Source organism: Triticum dicoccoides, chromosome 5A, assembly GCF_002162155.2.
Source record: "Triticum dicoccoides isolate Atlit2015 ecotype Zavitan chromosome 5A, WEW_v2.0, whole genome shotgun sequence".
NCBI classification, from domain to species: domain Eukaryota; kingdom Viridiplantae; phylum Streptophyta; class Magnoliopsida; order Poales; family Poaceae; genus Triticum; species Triticum dicoccoides.
In genome coordinates this window covers 610,115,040-610,133,896 of record NC_041388.1, presented here as the reverse complement: position 1 = coordinate 610,133,896, position 18,857 = coordinate 610,115,040, and the positions used below count along the sequence as shown (strand labels likewise).

Genomic DNA, 18,857 nt, shown 5'->3' with positions numbered 1-18,857 from the left:
GTTGTTGCAGGTCAAGAGCAGCGGCGCTTGGGGGGGAAGCCGGCGGCGGGGTAGGAGTTGGGACGGCGGAGAGGGAGGTCTGGGTCGGGGAGGGAGATCTGGGTCAGGGAGAGGGAGGAGGCGCCGCATGGGTCGGGGAGAGGGAGAGGAAGGGGAGTGTGCTGCATGATGCTAGGGTTTGGTTGGCCAGCGTGCGTTTAGGAGACGTTGGATCTGTATGGTGTGGACGGCTCAGATCGGCTTAGGGGGTGATCTGTGGGAAGGGAGGTTCTGCCTTCTGATTGGTCCAAGAAATGTGTCATTTTGAAACAGGCATAACAAATTCAAAAAATCAAAAAAAAAATGCAAAACCTTCGCGTTGTGTCATCATATGTGGCCAAGTTCCTAGGAAAAATAACAAACTTGTAATACGGCAATTATTATAAAAAAAGTGTTCTCAGAAACGAGCTATCACGTGTGGAGATCAATGGCTTTCAAGCCAAATGATCACTCTTATGGCCACATTCATGGCATAGTTTGTTCAAATGATCTCATATTTTGCACAAGGGTGCATATTGGAATGACAAACAATGTTGCTTAAGGAAGTTTTCATTTTCTTTGGACGAAAAATTCATTTTCCATTTTTCGAGTGCCCGAAAAGAGATTTTTTTGTGAAGGCCATATATTAGTTGCAAAATTGTACCAAGTCAATTTTGTAAAATACTAGGACATATTTAATGCACAATTGACCAAATGGTTGGGTGTCAGAAGTTTTGATCCACCTCTCGTGAAAAAGACAAATTTACGCCGATTCAGCTGGAAGCGGGTCAAATTTGAACTGCAGCTGCCTCATAGTTTGCTATTTATTTTTTCCAAAAATCATTTCTATGTACATAAGTATCTATTTAATCACAGAAACACCGACAAAATTCCAAGATTGAACCACTAGCTAGGAACGGTCATTCCCGCCGTTTTGACCGCATTTTGAAACGGGCATAAAAAATTCAAAAAAAAATCAAAAAATTGGGAAACCTTCGCATTGTTTCATCATATGTGGCCAAGCTCCTAGGAAAAATAACAAACTTGTAATACGGTAATTATTATAAAAAAAGTGTTCTCAGAAACGAGCTATCACGTGTGGAGATCAATGGCTTTCAAGCCAAATGATCACTCTTATGGCCACATTCATGGCATAGTTTGTTCAAATGATCTCATATTTTGCACAAGGGTGCATATTGGAATGACAAACAATGTTGCTTAAGGAAGTTTTCATTTTCTTTGGACAAAAAATTCATTTTCCATTTTTCGAGTGCCCGAAAAGAGATTTTTTCGTGAAGGGCCTACCATATATTAGTTGCAAAATTGTACCAAGTCAATTTTGTAAAATACTAGGACATATTTAATGCACAATTGACCAAATGGTTGGGTGTCAGAAGTTTTGATCCACCTCTCGTGAAAAAGACAAATTTCCGCCGATTCAGCTGGAAGCGGGTCAAATTTGAACTGCAGCTGCCTCATAGTTTGCTATTTATTTTTTCCAAAAAATCATTTCTATGTACATAAGTATCTATTTAATCACAGAAACACCAACAAAATTCCAAGATTCAACCACTAGCTAGGAACGGTCATTCCCGCCGTTTTGACCGCATTTTGAAACGGGCATAAAAAATTCAAAAAAATCAAAAAATTGGGAAACCTTCGCATTGTTTCATCATATGTGGCCAAGCTCCTAGGAAAAATAACAAACTTGTAATATGGCAATTATTTTAAAAAAGTGTTCTCAGAAACGAGCTATCACGTGTGGAGATTAATGGCTTTCAAGCCAAATGATCAATCTTATGGCCACATACATGGCATAGTTTGTTCAAATGATCTCATATTGTGCACAAGGGTGCATATTGGAATGACAAACAATGTTGCTTAAGGAAGTTTTCATTTTCTTTGGACGAAAAATTCATTTTCCATTTTTCGAGTGCCTGAAAAGAGATTTTTTTGTGAAGGGCCTACCATATATTAGTTGCCAAATTGTACCAAGTCAATTTTTTAAAATACTAGGACATATTTAATGCACAATTGACCAAATGGTTGGGTGTCAGAAGTTTTGATCCACCTCTCGTGAAAAAGACAAATTACCGTCGATTTAGTTGGAAGCGGGTCAAATTTGAACTGCAGCTACCTCATAGTTTGCTATTTATTTTTTCCAAAAATCATTTCTAGGTACATAAGTATCTATTTAATCACAAAAATACCAACAAAATTCCAAGATTCAACCACTAGCTAGGAACGATCATTCCCGCCGTTTTGACCGCATTTTGAAACGGGCATAAAAAATTCAAAAAATCAAAAAATTGGGAAACCTTCACATTGTTTCATCATATGTGGCCAAGCTCCTAGGAAAAATAACAAACTTGTAATATGGCAATTATTTTAAAAAGTGTTCTCAGAAACGAGCTATCACGTGTGGAGATCAATGGCTTTCAAGCCAAATGATCAATCTTATGGCCACATTCATGACATAGTTTGTTAAAATGATCTCATATTGTGCACAAGGGTGCATATTGGAATGGCAAACAATGTTGCCTAAGGAAGTTTTCATTTTCGTTGGACGAAAAAACCATTTTCCATTTTTCGAGTGCCCGAAAGGAGGTTTTTTTGTGAAGGAACTACCAAATAATTGTTGCAAAATTGGACCAAAATCATTTTTATAAAATACTAGGCCATATTTAATGCACAATTGACAAAATGGTTGGGTGTAAAAAATTTTGATCCACCTCTCGTGAAAAAGACAAATTTCCGCCAATTCAGTTGGAAGCGGGTCAAATTTGAACTGCAACTACCTCATAGTTTGCTATTTATTTTTTCCAAAAATCATTTCTTGTTACATAAGGACCTATTTAATCATAAATACATGGTTTGGTGGCGATACGTCGAGGTTTGGGCAGTGGCCGAGGGCCCCAACTCTAGAGCGCGTAAACTCGCATGCCCGTCGCGTGGTCACCGCGTGACCGTAATATTGCCATGTGTTCTGGGCGGCTTAGGCATGTCTAGTGGGTTGGGCACTCCCCAGGTTGGTGCTAGGAAGAAAATTACAACATAATATTCTCACGAGAAGACCGATCGATGCTCAAACATGAATTAGCAGCCAAGTGTTTGATTAGTGGTACGGGAAATGCACATGGCCAATGGGCGTGAGTTTTGGCTGAGGATGATCATCTACTAAGGAGAATGTCTTCACAAATTTTTAGCTCAAAAGGAGGATCCTAGGTGGTACTTGCTTTGCAAAGTACCACGCTGGACAAAAATATGAATTTTGAAGCTGGGCTCAAAATAATGAATGGATTGAGCTGAAATTTTGTGGAGGATGGTTATTTGGGCATAGGAAAGCATTGTAGAAAATTGATACCATTTGGACATGCCAAAGTAGTACTTCCTTCACAATGCTCTTCTATGGACAGAAACTTGGGAAAACTAGTGAGAGAGATTGGATGAATGAAATGAGCTCAAAATTGGTGTAGGTAAGTTACTTAGGTATGGTCATGCGCTGGTCAATTTTCAGATCATTTGGGTAAGCCTAGCTAGTACTTACTTCACAAAGCTTCTCTCGAGGTAGAAACTTTGGAAATTTCCCGAGAAAGATTTACTAGGAAAATTGAGCTGAATATTATCATGTGGCAATGATTTGGGTATGGAAGAGTGCCCAAAAAGTTTGAGGGTAATAGGAGGGGTCTATATAATACTTGCTTTGCAACATGCCAATTTGGCCATAAAATATAAATTGAACCTGGGCTCACATAGTTGATTTGACTGAGCTCCAATTTGGACGAGGGTGATAATTTGGGCATATTAAGAAACTGTATAAATTTCATGTCATTTAGAGATATAAAAAAGGTACTTCCTTCACAATGCTTCTAGGTGGACAAAAACTTTGGAAATTTGCCGAGGAAGATTTGCTAGGCAAATGGAGCTGAATCTTGTCATGCGGTAATGATTTGGATAGGAAAGAGTGCCCAAAAATTCATAGGGCAATCAAGAATATATAAATAGCACTTCCTTCATAAAGTGTTGTTGTGAACAGAATAGGAAAATGAATATTGTTGAATTAGTTTTGAACTAGGCAAGGAAGGATTTTTACATATTTGATGAAGATATGCCCCAAAGAATTTATGAGATTTTTTGGGAATTTTGGGAATGATAGAAATATAGGTTGCTTCACAACCTAGGGCAAAAACTGCCACATGGACATGACACATAGGCAAAACTGATGAGATGGCGCCTAGTCATCACAACCTACCACAATCTACAAGGCTATGACCATCTATATTGGTCATTAACAACTAGAAATAAGGCAGCGGACTAACACTGTTTGCTTTGTGACCATTTCGTGTAAGGAAATTATGACCTTTCTGACCAAAATGGTCGCAATGGTTTAGGGTTTGGAGCCCCCTGAAGAGCTTTTGACCAATTGGTCTAAAATGGTCATAAATTTATGACCAATTCTTCGAGGGTCACTGACAGAAGGTCATAAGTTGACATATTTCTTGTAGTGAGACTGAAGGAAATATGCCCTAGAGGCAATAATAAAGTTATTATTTATTTCCTTATATCATGATAAATGTTTATTATTCATGCTAGAATTGTATTAACTAGAAACATAATACATGTGTGAATACATAGACAAATAGAGTGTCACTAGTATGCCTCTACTTGACTAGCTCGTTAATCAAAGATGGTTATGTTTCCTAACCATAAACAAAGTGTTGTTATTTGATTAACGAGGTCACATCATTAGTTGAATGATCTGATTGACATGACCCATTCCATTAGCTTAGCACCCGATCGTTTAGTATGTTGCTATTGCTTTCTTCATGACTTATACATGTTCCTATGACTATGAGATTATGCAACTCCCGTTTGCCGGAGGAACACTTTGTGTGCTACCAAACGTCACAACGTAACTGGGTGATTATAAAGGAGCTCTACAGGTGTCTCCAAAGGTACATGTTGGGTTGGCGTATTTCGAGATTAGGATTTGTCACTCCGAATGTCGGAGAGGTATCTCTGGGCCCTCTCGGTAATGCACATCACTTAAGCCTTGCAAGCATTGCAACTAATGAGTTAGTTGCGGGATGATGTATTATGGAACGAGTAAAGAGACTTGCCGGTAACGAGATTGAACTAGGTATTGGATACCGACGATCGAATCTCAGGCAAGTAACATACCGATGACAAAGGGAACAACGTATGTTGTTATGCGGTCTGACCGATAAAGATCTTCGTAGAATATGTAGGAGCCAATATGGGCATCCAGGTCCCGCTATTGGTTATTGACCGGAGACGTGTCTCGGTCATGTCTACATTGTTCTCGAACCATAGGGTCCGCACGCTTAAGGTTTCGATGACAGTTATATTATGAGTTTATGAGTTTTGATGTACCGAAGGAGTTCGGAGTCCCGGATGAGATCGGGGACATGACGAGGAGTCTCGAAATGGTCGAGACGTAAAGATCGATATATTGGACGACTATATTCGGACTTCGGAAAGGTTCCGAGTGATTCGGGTATTTTTCGGAGTACGGGAGAGTTACGGGAATTCGCCGGGAGAAATATTGGGCCTTATTGGGCCATACGGGAAAGAGAGAGGGGCTGCCTAGGGCAGGCCGCGCGCCCCCCCAAGGCCTAGTCCGAATTGGACTAGGGGGAGGGGCTGCGCCCCTTCCTTGTTTCCTACTCCTACTACATGGAAGGACTCCTAGTTGGACTAGGAAAAGGGGAATCCTACTCCCGGTGGGAGTAGGACTCCCCTAGGGCGCGCCATAGAGAGGGCCGGCCCTCCCCTCCTCCACTCCTTTATATACGGGGGCAGGGGACACCCCATAGACACACAAGCTGATCCACGTGATCGTTCCTTAGCCGTGTGCAGTGCCCCCTGCCACCATATTCCACCTCGATCATATCGTTGTAGTGCTTAGGCGAAGCCCTGCGACGGTTGAACATCAAGATCGTCACCACGCCGTCGTGCTGACAGAACTCCTCCCCGAAGCTTTGCTGGAGCGTCATCGAGCTGAACATGTGCCAAGAACTCGGAGGTGCCGGAGTAACGGTGCTTGGATCGGTTGGACTGGGAAGACGTACGACTACTTCCTCTACGTTGTGTCAACGCTTCCGCTTCGGTCTACGAGGGTACGTAGACAACACTCTCCCCTCTCGTTGCTATGCATCACCATGATCTTGCATGTGCGTAGGAAATTTTTTGAAATTACTACGTTCCGCAACAGTTTTCCACCGGGTGGTGTTTTTCTACATGTTACTAGCGAGGCTGGGTAGTCCAAGACATATTTGAGGTGGTTCGTAAATTCGCCAAGTCAAAATTGAAAGGGAGATTGTTGCAAGGAACCAAGCCAACAATTTAACTTGTCGTGGTGCAAGTGGATGAGTCGACAAAGGGTAAATCATCGACAAGCCAAGACCGGAGAAGTACGGAAGACAAAGTGTCAAGATTAAAGAGAGATTGTTAGATGTAACCTTGATTGTTAGGTTTGAAAAGTAGTATCCTTGCATGTCACGTGGCTTAGTTCTTTGGCAACTAACCAAAGTCATGTACGTGTAGTAGTAGGAGAGTCCAAGCAGTAGTAGGAGGCATATACGTGCATGTTTGTGTCCAGTCGTGTAGAGCTAGATAGGTCTTGTCCGGTCAGGTTTCTAGCAAGCTTGCACGTATGAGTTTAGGATTGTGTTTTAGTCGGCTTGGTGTCTTAAGAAAAAGGGTTTTCTCCCGCTTTGTATTATAAAGCAACCATCCGATACAATAAATGATAGGGGCTGAGGCGAAAGCAGCATAAAACACGCCCAAAAAAAGAGAAAAAAGAAAAGAAATAAATGTCGATAACGTCGGATCGACAAAAACGACGAAGCCTCGTGACCGCTGCATCCACCGGAGATCGCCCACCAAACTCCGAGACTCCGAAGCGCCGGTACCAAACAACACCTTCAAGAAGGGACGCGACGATGACGGCGCTGCTGCCAAGGGTTTCCTCCGGTACGCGACGAGGAGAGAGAAAGGGTAGCCGCGACGCCCTCCAGGAAGATTCGGCGGCACCCTCAGGCGCCACCGCGTCGGTGTCGGCCAAGCCAACAGGGATTTCCCCCGATCCCAGCCTCTACCCCAGGCACTACGGAGCTCACCACCAGACCGACCACCACCCTGCCAACACGGACACGAAGCTTCCCATGCTGTCTCACCACGGCACTGCGATGATGGTCTCCACAACGAAGAAGAGGAGCCGAGACTAAGGCAGTAGCACCGTCGGCATACGGGAGGGCCCCACCTCCACCATCCACGACGGTAGCCAACCGGACGCCATAGCAGGAGCCTACCGGGCCCTCAAAGGCCCGAACAGCTCCCGCCTCTGCGCAGCAGCTGGCACATCGTCGGTGTCGCTGTCCCAGTCCAAGCCGCTCCCCTGCCTCCAGTGGCGAAGCCACACATAGGCTGCGTAGTCACTTGACTACACAGCTCTTTGGAAAAACGCAATACAACAAGTATACACCAAGCAGAAAAAACATAGAAATATGTATATTTGACTACACAATTTTGAAGTGACTACACATGATTTGATTTCTGGCACCGCCACTGCCTGCCTCCCCATACAGAGAGCGTCGCGGTCGCGTCGGAGCCGACCCGCAAGGACCCAGAAGGGACCCGCGGTCGCGTCGGCTTGGTGTCTTAGCTTTGGCTGTGTGTGTGTGTATATATATATACTAGCACAAATGCCCGTGCGTTGCAACGGGAGAAAATGTTGGCTCCTATGAATCTGCCAGATCAAGGAACCATGTCGTTGGACAACGCTCGCTGATGATAAGAAATTGGTTCATTTTATCAACATATGGGGTATGATTTCAAGTAAATTGATCTGTCTGAACAACCACTTCTTGATTGTTAGTTCATTCTTTAGATTATTTGTTTATTCTTGAATTTCAATAAATATGAAGTAATAGCACCAAGCAAACTAACCTAGAATAATAATTGCAGCAGCAAGCAAACTAACCTAAAATACGTTGCAGCAAGCATAATCTGTTCATTTAAAAAAATTGTTTAGCTAGCATCACAGCGTATTTTTATCAATAATCCAGTGATATGTAGTATATATCCATAAGCACGTGATTATTTTTTGCAGAAATTTTGTAAACTTACTTAAAGGTTCGTTTTCAAGTTCTGCATAATTTGGCTCCATGCCGAGAGTCAAAAATCGTTTACATGAAAGATGAACCATGTATAAGTTGCATCCACACTATTTATAGAAACATGTGCCAACAACCTTGCAATGGAGACAAAATAAATAAATACAATTCTAGTTCTTTATAGTCTAGCACAACCATAAATAGTGTAGTATCAAAAACGCTCTTATATTATGGAATGGGGGGAGTAATATTCTTAGACTTCAGTAGAAGTGAATATTCCAGGATAGCAGCTCAATTGGTCTCGGTCTTACAGGCTTAGTGGGAGGACGTGAGTTCGATCCCCATGTACGGCACAAATTTTTTTGGTCTTTGCCCGCGTAGATGGGCCACGCAGGTTGTCGCTGCGAATTCAGGGCGAAAAGAATAGGGCCTGCCTCAAACAATGAAAAACAGTTTTTTTTTCTTACACTTTAATATCATCTCGTGTATATGTTTTAAATTCAAACTGAAAGCGTAAATTTATAGAAAGGAAGCGTATTGTGACAGTGAACCCGACAAAGTCAATCCGTGCTTTAGGGATAGATTAGAGAAAGAATTATTATTAAGGAGAGATAGATGTATAGATGTACATATATAAATTTGATGGATAATGAGTGGTGGATTGTGAAGTTCCTTTTTGAAGTTAGATTAAAAAGGTCCTGTCGCACATAGTTTGTTATAACAGGTTACGATGAAAACATGTTTGCAGGTTGAATCATTTCTCTTATCTAACTTTTCAGGTGATACATCATCAACCGACTGGGATAAGGCTTGGTCTAGTTTTAAGAAGAAAGGGAAGAAGACCCTATTCTCAGAGTTCTCACCGAACAAATATGTGACCTGTAACCCACGGCGCATTGAGTATCCATTGTCAGAAGAAGTCGATCCAATCAAAAGAGCCGAGAGGTCTAACTTGATGTTGTGAACAAGCCCAATATGTACCTTAGTAGGGGTGATTATCTTCGTTTCGGCATTTCTTATCTATACATTGGTTGTCCCACCCAAGTAACTGCTAAAGTGACAGATAACAGGTGAGCTGTAGGCCAAAGATTCTACTTGGAAGTCTGTATTGTACATTTAGTTTGTACTATACCAAGTATAATCATGGTTCTGTATTGCTTCAAGCACATTGTAATAGATCATAATACAGAACTCCTTCCATTTTGGTGATTTTCTTCACCTGCACATAAATTGGACCCTCTTTAGTCCTCCATTATAACCAAGAATATTGGGTCACCTAGAATAATAATATGTTGATCACTATCCACGACTGTGCTCCTGATGTGATTTTTTTTCATAGTTCTCACTTCCTAGTGCGTCTCACATTTCCACAATCTTAAGACATGGTCCGACTCATATTTCAACGACCTACGAAGATATACGGTCGATCTGGTTCAGGCAGCATGGTTCAGACCCCATGGTTCACCACGGGCAAAACATGGTTGACCGGGTTAAGAATGCATGGTTCAGACCTGTGGTTCACTATGAGTAGACTGCATGGTTCAGAGTCCTGATTTTTTCATAAACCAGGATTGACCCGGTGTCGAGGAACTATGCTGTGGGACATGGATTGAAAATTACAAAACAATCAATCGATTGAAAGAAATTCAGATTATTTATAGGGCAGTTAGTGAAACATAAACCCACACATGCATAGATACTCTGATAGATAAGCAGCTACAGCAAAAAAGGAAACTACAACAATCTAGCGGAAATAAAAATTCTACATCTCATAGGAGAAATCAAGCTAGTGAACATAGCCAAGCTAGTGAACATAGCTTCTAGTGAAGAAGTGCCGACTTCAGTTTTTAGGCACTTGTATATCCAACTACAACTACAAAAATATCTAATCATTTGAAAATTTCAACTATAAGTCTATAACCCATAAATATACAACCAGTATAACTGGAAGTTCCAGCTTGCCGAGAAAACTGTGAAGGATGAACTATTTTCCACATAATCATCTACAGGATATTCTTTGAGCATCAATAAATAATTTTCAAACATATACTGTAATTTAAACAAAATCAGAACCTTCTTTACCATTCACTCCTAAATGTAATCATCTATGCAGGTCTCGGTCTTGTAGTAGCCCACATTGTCCGCAAGCTACTGTAGTGGAAAGTAGTTTCACAATGGAGAAGTTACTACCAGAAATAAGTCTGTCCAAACACTATGTCAGGTACCTTGCAGATAAAAAAAAGTGGGAGATGCATCATATGAGTTCATAAGAGTACTTACAAATATTGATATTGACATTATCCAGAAACGTGCAGCCAAAGCTAATGAAAAGGTTCATATATATATTATTTTTTAATTTGTATTTAGTGAAAACTGAAACTCCGCCTATGTCTTTTAGGCATAGCCGGTCCCAAGCCCGGGTAAAGGAGGAGGGTTGTGATAGGCTTGGCGAGCCAACGTAAAAACTAGCCAGTCCCATAGGTATGAAACCCATTTGAGCGAGAATAGTACTAGGATGGGTGACCTCCTAGGAAGTCCTCGTGAAAGGGTTTCATATCTAAGGGTTGTGATAGGCTTGGCGAGCCAACGTAAAAACTAGCCAGTCTTTTGGGTATGAAACCCATTTGGGCGAGAGTAGTACTAGGATGGGTGACCTCCTGGGAAGTCCTCGTGAAAGGGTTTCATATCTAGCCTACCCCAACTTGTTTGGGATAAAAGGCTTCGTAAGTAAGTAAGTAAGTATTTAGTGAAAACTGACTTGGCACTTGACATACAGTATGTGATGCTAGCTCCAGGTAAATATGCATTGCAGTAAATACAAAGGGGGGGAATAGTGGATCTGCATTCAATTCTTGCAGACCTTACTATATAAATTACCCAAAGAAAGACCAGACTTAACTGAAAATGAAATTTTAGAGAACGTTCACTTAAACATTCAAAGAAAAATTATTAATATCATGGAAAAATACAGAGATTTGAACACATCTCGCAGAATACATCTCACTAACTGTCTAAGATATATATATATATATATATATATATATATATATATATATATATATATATATATATATAATTCCAACTGACATTGTGGATGGGATGCTAGTAGAAGAAAAACACATGGTAGAACAATTATCATTAAAACCAAGAGGTTAGCAATTAATTGGTGCAATCCGGTAACTTTGGGCCAAGAATGTTCATATTTCAGTCGATCTACTGAAGGGGTTTTATGGTATCTCGGTCTATGTCGTTAATTGACCATTTCGACCATTGATACAATTCACAATGGTAAACAATTCTCAGGAGCAAAAGGGTAAATGATTTCAGGGCTCTTTCAAAAAGAAATTGCATCAGTAAAACTTAGAAAGGCATAATTGCATAACCAGGCCCAAGCTTCCATGCATGTTTCCCATCACATGTATGCAGCCATGTATGCCAAGCAAGGCTGGCCTCAGACGGGTGCCACAACTTGGGGTGTCTTTGGCTCGCTTGTGAAGGAGACTAAGGGGAAGAGGCAAGGTTGTGCTGCTACACCTCGTCGTTTGTCCGCTCGGTCTGCAATGCTCTCCAACGACAGGTTGGAGATGAAGTGGTTGCACGCGAAGTGAGCGGCATGGTGGCCCACGTTTCCATCGAGGAAAAAGCACAGGGGCGGGGCAGAGTGGAGGCGACACTGATTATACATCAAACTTTCTCACTTCCAATACTGCATGAAGCACCCTGCCTGGTCATGTTCTTCTGACTGAAATTTGATGTGGCCCTGAATATATGTGCAACGGTGACACTGCACTTACTTTGCCAGCCCCTGCAATCAAATTTGTCAACCAGTAGAGCATAATCCATAAATACTCTGGTTTTTCTCAAGGGGACTATAGGGGCCAAATAATTTCAAAATCAGGGAGAAAATCATAGATGAATATGTTGAGCGAAGCCTGCTGCCCCTGCTGTCTTGAAGCTCCTACACCACAGAACAAATATCAGTGCACTGCTTTGCTAATCTAGACCAAAACAAATCAAGGAAACTATCAATTTTTCCGATAAAGATCAAGAGAACTCTCCTAATCGTGACATACTCATCCTAATCCGCCTCTGCCTGCAACAACCCACTTCCTCTGGCTGTGAACACTGACGTACATCCAGATGCACGCACCAACGCCACATTAGTCTAGCAACCCGATTGAGTTCCACCATCATACCATTTTTTGAATCATATGGAAGGAGAGTTATTCTCATGATGTATTCATGTGGGAGTTAACCTCAAGGAGACAAACAACCAAACACCTTGTGTGCAAAAAATAACTAAGAACATCCACGACCTATGACCAGCTAATTCTATCCCTATTGACAAGAAGCACCACATATGCAGTAATTTGACATCATGAAACTGTGCAAACTCGTGATCCTCAGCAGAAAATAAAAATCATCCAGAGAGACTGGCACGCGGTTTCCTCTGGTAGCATGGGGTGGGCACAGAAATACACGTGTGTCCGAAGTTGAGGTGGAGGAGCAGAGGGGGCGGCGAGTGCAACGACGACCGGATGGCCGTGTGGCTCTGGTCGAGCGGCGAGCGCGCGCCCTCCCAGGTAGCACACATCGAGGAAGGATGAGCTGAGGCAGAATGATGGTGCAGGGTGTTGCGATCTCCGTCGTCGGTCGGCCGGGCCGACGACCGGCGAATGGTGCGTCACCGGATCGAGCGTCCCGCGGGTCGGGTGAGTCCTGGCGGCGCAGATCGGCCCGCGAGCGCCGCACCCTCCCATCCTCTGCCTCCCGCGAGGTCGCAACGAGGGGAGCAGTGAACGGCGAAGAAAGCCGTGGGTGAGGAGGAGATGGGATTGGGAGAGGAAGGAGGCGGTCGACGTCGCGCGGTGAGGCCGTGCGGGGCGAGGCGGGAGGCGCCGGCGGCGCGCGGGGCATGGCCGGAGGTGTGTGGCGCGGGGCGGAGCGCCGTGAGGCAGAGCATGGCTGCGTTTATTTTTTTCCTTTGTACCGATTCGATTTGGACTACGGGTTGATTTGTGTGAACTTTAAGGGCTTTTTTGCAAAGAGTAAAATGCAAGCGCGGTCCTAATTCTTTCCCAAAAGTGTCGACTGGGTCCTAATTCTTTCAAAATGCACATCTGGGTCCTAAATCTTTCTAAGTTGTTCACCCGAGGTCCTAATTTCGACTGTCCGCCGCTGACCAGCTCGCGTGGCGCTTTGACCGCTGCCACGTCGACTCGAGGGCCCACGCGGGATAACGACCAGCCGTGCATTTTTTCAAAAGAGCCCCCCAACCTTAATCTCTCCACAGCCGTAGTCCTTTCCTCTCCTCTTCCCCACCTCTCTCTGCTCTGGCGAAACAGGGGAGATCGACGGCGGCGGTCCGGTGAGAAGAGGCAGGCAGCCATCGTAGGCGCTTGTCCGGCGGCGGCGCCGCTAGGATGGCGCCCGTGCATCGGCGACCTGGAGATCCTCCTCCACGATACGGTCAGTGTGTTGCCCATAACCCTAACCCTCGATCCTCTTTTTCCGTGGATTTCGATTTAGCTCGAATCGATGGTAGTATTTGACTGAATCCCTCGATACCTAGGAGCACAAGAGGAGGTTTTTACCGTAGAAATCAACTATGGTGGATTTTTCTGCGGATTTGGCCGATCGAAGACGTATGTCGATGGTAAAGTTGCTCTGTTCGATGGTTGCGAAGTAGATACATGGTCTCCTCTCTGGCTCACTGATTTTATGCAGCAACTGGGATATAGTGACCAATCTAAGCATGTTATTTACTGGTTACTGCCTGGAAAGAATTTAGCCGACGGACTGCGGATTGTGGACTGTGACACTGACACTTTGCACATGACAGCCGTTGTTCCAAAATTCCAGTTGTTTCAGTTGTTTGTTGATCACAAAGATATGGCCTTTGACAATGTAATGGATGATATTCATGTTAGTGGTACACCTGAGCTACCTCTTGTACTAAGCCCTAAATCTCATGGGTTTAGCAGTGGAATAAGAGGAAGTCCCAGGTTTAAGGTGAAAGCTCACAAAGGCAGACTGAACCAATGTCATGCAGGCAGCAGCAATGAAGGGAGTAGCAGTGTTCCACCAGTGGGACCAGATGTTGGACATGAGCTTAGAAGAAGCAGGAGGAAACTTGTGGTAGAAGAAGAAATCCCCAATGAAAATGATAGTGACAGTGATAGTGATGATAGTGAATGGGATTCAGACTGGGTAGACTCTGACAATGAAGTAGGCAAAGATGATGATGATCTATATGAAGAATGGGTTGATGAACTGCAGGAGCTACAAGGTTCAGAGCTTGAAGATAGTGATTCAGCAGAGGAAGTGGAAGTAGTAGATGCACAAGGAAGGAAAAAAAATGAAAAAGAAAGTGAAGCTGAAAAGGTGGAGGCCTGAGAACATGAAAGAAGTCAATTTTCACATAGGCATGGTGTTCTTGTCTGTCATTGAACTAAGAGCGGCAATTCAGGAGTACATTGTGAAGCAAAGAGTGCAAATTCATTACATAAAGAATGATAAGCAGAGGATAAGGGCAGGTTGTGTTGGAGATTGTCCCTGGTTCTTATTTGCTGCACCTGACAGCAGGACCAAAGCATGGGTTGTGAAGAAGTATGTGGGTGAGCATACATGTGAAAGAGAGTGGGCACTCAAGCAATTTACAGCAAGATATTTGGCTGGCAAGTATGTGGAAACATTTAGAGCAGATGAGAAGATGACACTGCAAAACTTTGGCAGACTTGTTCAATTGGACTACAACATGCAACCTACTAGAAGTAAGCTAGCTAGAGCAAGGAGGATTGCACTAAAGATAATTCATGGAGATGAACTTGAGCAGTATAATTTACTGTGGGACTTTGCAGCTGAAATCAGAAGATCAAATCCTGGCAGTACCATGCTTGTGCATGCAAACAATGGAAAGTTTGATAACTGCTACATGTCCTTAGATGCATGCAAAAGGGGTTTTCTGCTAGCTTGTAGGCCCATTATATGCATTGATGGGTGTCACATTAAGAACAAGTATGGTGGAGTGATGCTGACAGCTGTTGGAGTTGATCCTAACGATTGTATCTTTCCCATTGCAATTGCCATAGTAGAAGTGGAAGATACTGTCACATGGAAGTGGTTTTTGAACACATTGAAGGAGGATCTGAACATACAAAACACAGCACCATGGACATTGATGAGTGATAGGCAGAAGGTAGTAAGAACATTGTAGCATTTCATACTGTAGCATTTCATACTGTAGCATTTCATATTATCATACTGTAGCATTTCATTTGTTTGTTCTACAATGTATGTAGGGCTTGATCAATGCTGTCAATGCAATGTTTCCTGATGCACAACATAGATTTTGTGTGAGGCATCTGCATCAAAACTTTGCAAAAAACTGGAAAGGTGATGTATTCAAGAATAAATTGTGGCAAATTGCAAGAGCTACACATGAGGCAGACTGGAAGAAGTACATGCAAGAGATGAAAGAGAAATACTGTAGCATTATCTAACTGTAGTTATTTCATAGGTATATACTTGATGCCAGAGAAATGCCTATAGTTACTTGTCTTAAGAAGATCAAGGACCAATTAATGACTAGGTTTTATAGCAAGAATCTGGAATCTGAGGAGATGTGTGGTCAAATTTGTCCAAAAATTAGAAAAAAACTGGACAAAAATATTAACATGTCCAACAACTGCACTGCATTACCAGCTGGACAACACATATTTCATGTTAAAGGCATGGTTGGGGAGTATGATGTGAACATACAGAAGGAGGAGTGTTCTTGTAGGGCATGGCAGCTCTCTGGAATTCCATGTAGACATGGAGTTGCATGTTTAAGACATGAAAGAATTAAACCAGAGGATGTTGTCAACAAGTGCTACAGCATAGATGCTTTCAGAGCTGCTTATGGCAAGATCATAATGCCATGTAGTGATCCTAGAGTGTGGCCTAAAACTAATGGGCCTCAAATGCTGCCACCACACTATGAGAAGAAAGTTGGTAGGCCTGGAAAGAAGAGAAAGAAGAACCCACTAGAGGAGGACAATGGAACTAGGATGAGCAGACATGGCATTATTGGACACTGCAGTGTGTGCAATCAACCAGGACACAACAAAAGAAAGTGCCCTGAACTAGGTAGAGGACAACCAACAGCAGCACATGAGGCAGGAGCGGAACAAGATCCAGCAGCAGAACAATATCCAGCAGCAGAAGAGGAAGCAGCAGAACATGTGCAAACAACAGAACATGTGCCAATTCAGGTTGTGCTTCCAGAAACACAACAAAGAACTAAACTACCAGTCAAGAGAAGGCCCAGTTGCAAGGTGCATTTCCCTTAAATGTTTCCCTTAAATGCCGTTGAAAACTAAAATTGCAATAGTCAACAACATTTCTTATTTTTTTTGCAGAAAAAGGCATGTCCACAAGTGGGCAGAAGTACATCTAATATGATATCTTCTTCTATGAATTATGATCTTGCTTCATCCACTATGATTGAGATTTTATAGGACCAAGTGAGAGCTTTTTATTTAAATGCAATGTTAATAAATGCAATGCCATCTGTTCTTCCAGAAATTCACCTACATTACTAAATACATGTTTGGTTGGTTTGTAGGCTATAGCTACTCAACAATCTCAAACAGCAGTGCCAGCTCCTCTACCAGAAAGCCAGTTCATTGCAAACTGCAGAGATGCCCTGCCAGCTCCAAGAAGCCACACTACTGCTACACTAGGTTTGAAGAGAAGGAAGAAAGTGAAAAAAACTAAGGAAAACAAAGCCCCAACAACTCAGAAGTGAAGAGCTACAAAGATGTTATGGAAAGAAGCAGTGTAGGATGTTTTTCTTTTGCTTAGGAAACAAGGTGGTTTGTAATGAAACCTCATGCTAAGATGTGGCTTTGGGTTTCACACAAACCATGGAAATGTAATACTTTTTTTGCACAACTTCAAGACCTTGTAATGTTGGGTCCATCTATCTATCTTTCAGACTGCTTTGAAGTTCAGTTAGTAAAAGAATGGCCTTGCATATTACTGCTTATTTGTGTTGTCAATGCTAGTAAAAAAATGGTGCCAAAGTACAGAAAAACAACCAAAATGCTGCCAAATTTTAGTTCAATTTCATTGCAACAGTAAATCATCAACATCTGAATACACCTACAAGCATTGATCACTGGATACATCATACTAACACATCACTTCTTAAATCCTACATACACCACAACTACAATCAGTACAACAAGTGCACTGAGAATACTCCTACAGAGAAAAATGAGCTCATTCATCTTCTGCATATGCCACAGTCTCGACAGTGCTATGCATTGCTCCTGCACAAGAATCTTGCACCTCTGTTTCTTCACTTGCAATGACACCAGCCGAATCTAAACTGCTCAATCCACGGCTGACATACCCAGCTCTCACCAAAAAATCAAAATAGTTGTCTGGTCCATCTTCCCAATAGTAATGTTGGCAAGGATTTGGTTGAATTTGATAGAAATTGAGCAAAAAAAAATTCAGTCAAAAAGAAACACAGAAACATCAAATCGATTGGGCACTTGTAAAAGATCTTACATGGTGATTGGGGAACTTGTAGAAAATCCTGCCAGGATTTGCCTTCGATTTTGACACAAGACGAATTGTAGATCGAATGCGGCAGCTAGGGCATGGTACCAACGGCAGCATACCTGCGGCAGCCGGCGATGAGATGGGCAGCAAGAAAAGGGCTAACGCCGGAGGTGGAGCAGGCGCTTGGGCAGCCTTCTTCCCGCGGTGCTTCACGGCAGACGAGCTAGCGGCGGCGGACATGGCGGCGACGGCGCGGCGCCAGAGAGAGGGAGAGAGCAAGCTGAAGACCTAGGGACCGGGGAATGAAGAGAGGACAAACTCCAGGGGCCAAACTGCTCAAATTACCAACCTCCAACCGCGGGAACTATCCCGCGTGGGCCCTCGAGTCGACGTGGCAGCGGTCAAAGCGCCACGCGAGCTGGTCAGCGGCGGACAGTCGAAATTAGGACCTCGGGTGAACAACTTAGAAAGATTTAGGACCCAGATGTGCATTTTGAAAGAATTAGGACCCAGTCGACACTTTTAGGAAAGAATTAGGACCGCGCTTGCATTTTACTCTTTTGCAAAAGTATTAATGACGAACAACCAAAAGCAATAGCTGCTTTATTAGCCGGTAAAGAGGGCTATATATAGAAAGTCTATTAAGAACCCTGGGTGAAGAATTACCAATTCTTCACCCCGGTCGGACGACCCAGCCACACTCGCACGCAACCTGCCTCCAGCCGAGGTAATTTTATTTGCTCAAAAGAAAAGCCAAGGTAATTTTTTCTTTACCTAGCAACTGCTTAGCTAGCCCACTCCCTGCAGTTTCTGGAATATTGGGAGAGGAAGCGGCGAGCGGCGGGTGGTTTCGGCGGCGAGCGGCGAGTGGCGGGTGGTTTCGGCGGCGAGCCACCGCAGGTGGAGTCAGATGCGTGCGACATCGGGGGTGGCCCCGTTTGCCGGCGGCAGCGTCGAGTCGGGCAGTATTTCGCAGCGTTTGGTAACCTCTTCGGCCGACGGCCGCGCCACGACCCACCTCCATCCCTCGTTCCCTTCATCAGCCCCGGCGATGGCCCGACCTCCGTTCCCATTTCCCGACCCCAAACTCCTGCCCTGGCCTCTCGTCGCCGCGCCGTGCCGCGTCGAACTCCGCCCCTCCTTCCT

The 18,857-nt window shown here is 43.4% G+C and overlaps 1 protein-coding gene and 1 long non-coding RNA gene across 2 annotated transcripts; one reads left to right on the top strand and one right to left on the bottom strand.

Moving 5' to 3' along the window:
* Positions 1–8,905: 8,905 nt before the first annotated feature.
* Positions 8,906–10,675, bottom strand: LOC119298077. The gene is made up of 2 exons (XR_005145797.1): positions 10,239–10,675; positions 8,906–9,375 (listed from the first exon to the last, which is right to left on the bottom strand). It is a non-coding gene; the product is annotated as an uncharacterized LOC119298077 (long non-coding RNA).
* A 3,908-nt stretch (positions 10,676–14,583) lies between these two features.
* Positions 14,584–15,658, top strand: LOC119300144. Its single transcript, XM_037577198.1, has 2 exons — positions 14,584–15,354; positions 15,458–15,658. Exons 1-2 carry the CDS (start codon positions 14,584–14,586, stop codon positions 15,656–15,658), a joined length of 972 nt encoding a protein of 323 aa, XP_037433095.1.
* Positions 15,659–18,857: the final 3,199 nt, after the last annotated feature.

Coding starts and splice junctions, on each gene's coding strand:
- LOC119300144 (XM_037577198.1), top strand. CDS start 14,584: ATGGTGTTCTTGTCTGTCATTGAACTAAGAGCGGCAATTCAGGAGTAC. Junction 15,355..15,457: donor TGATGAGTGATAGGCAGAAG/GTAGTAAGAACA, acceptor CAATGTATGTAG/GGCTTGATCAATGCTGTCAA.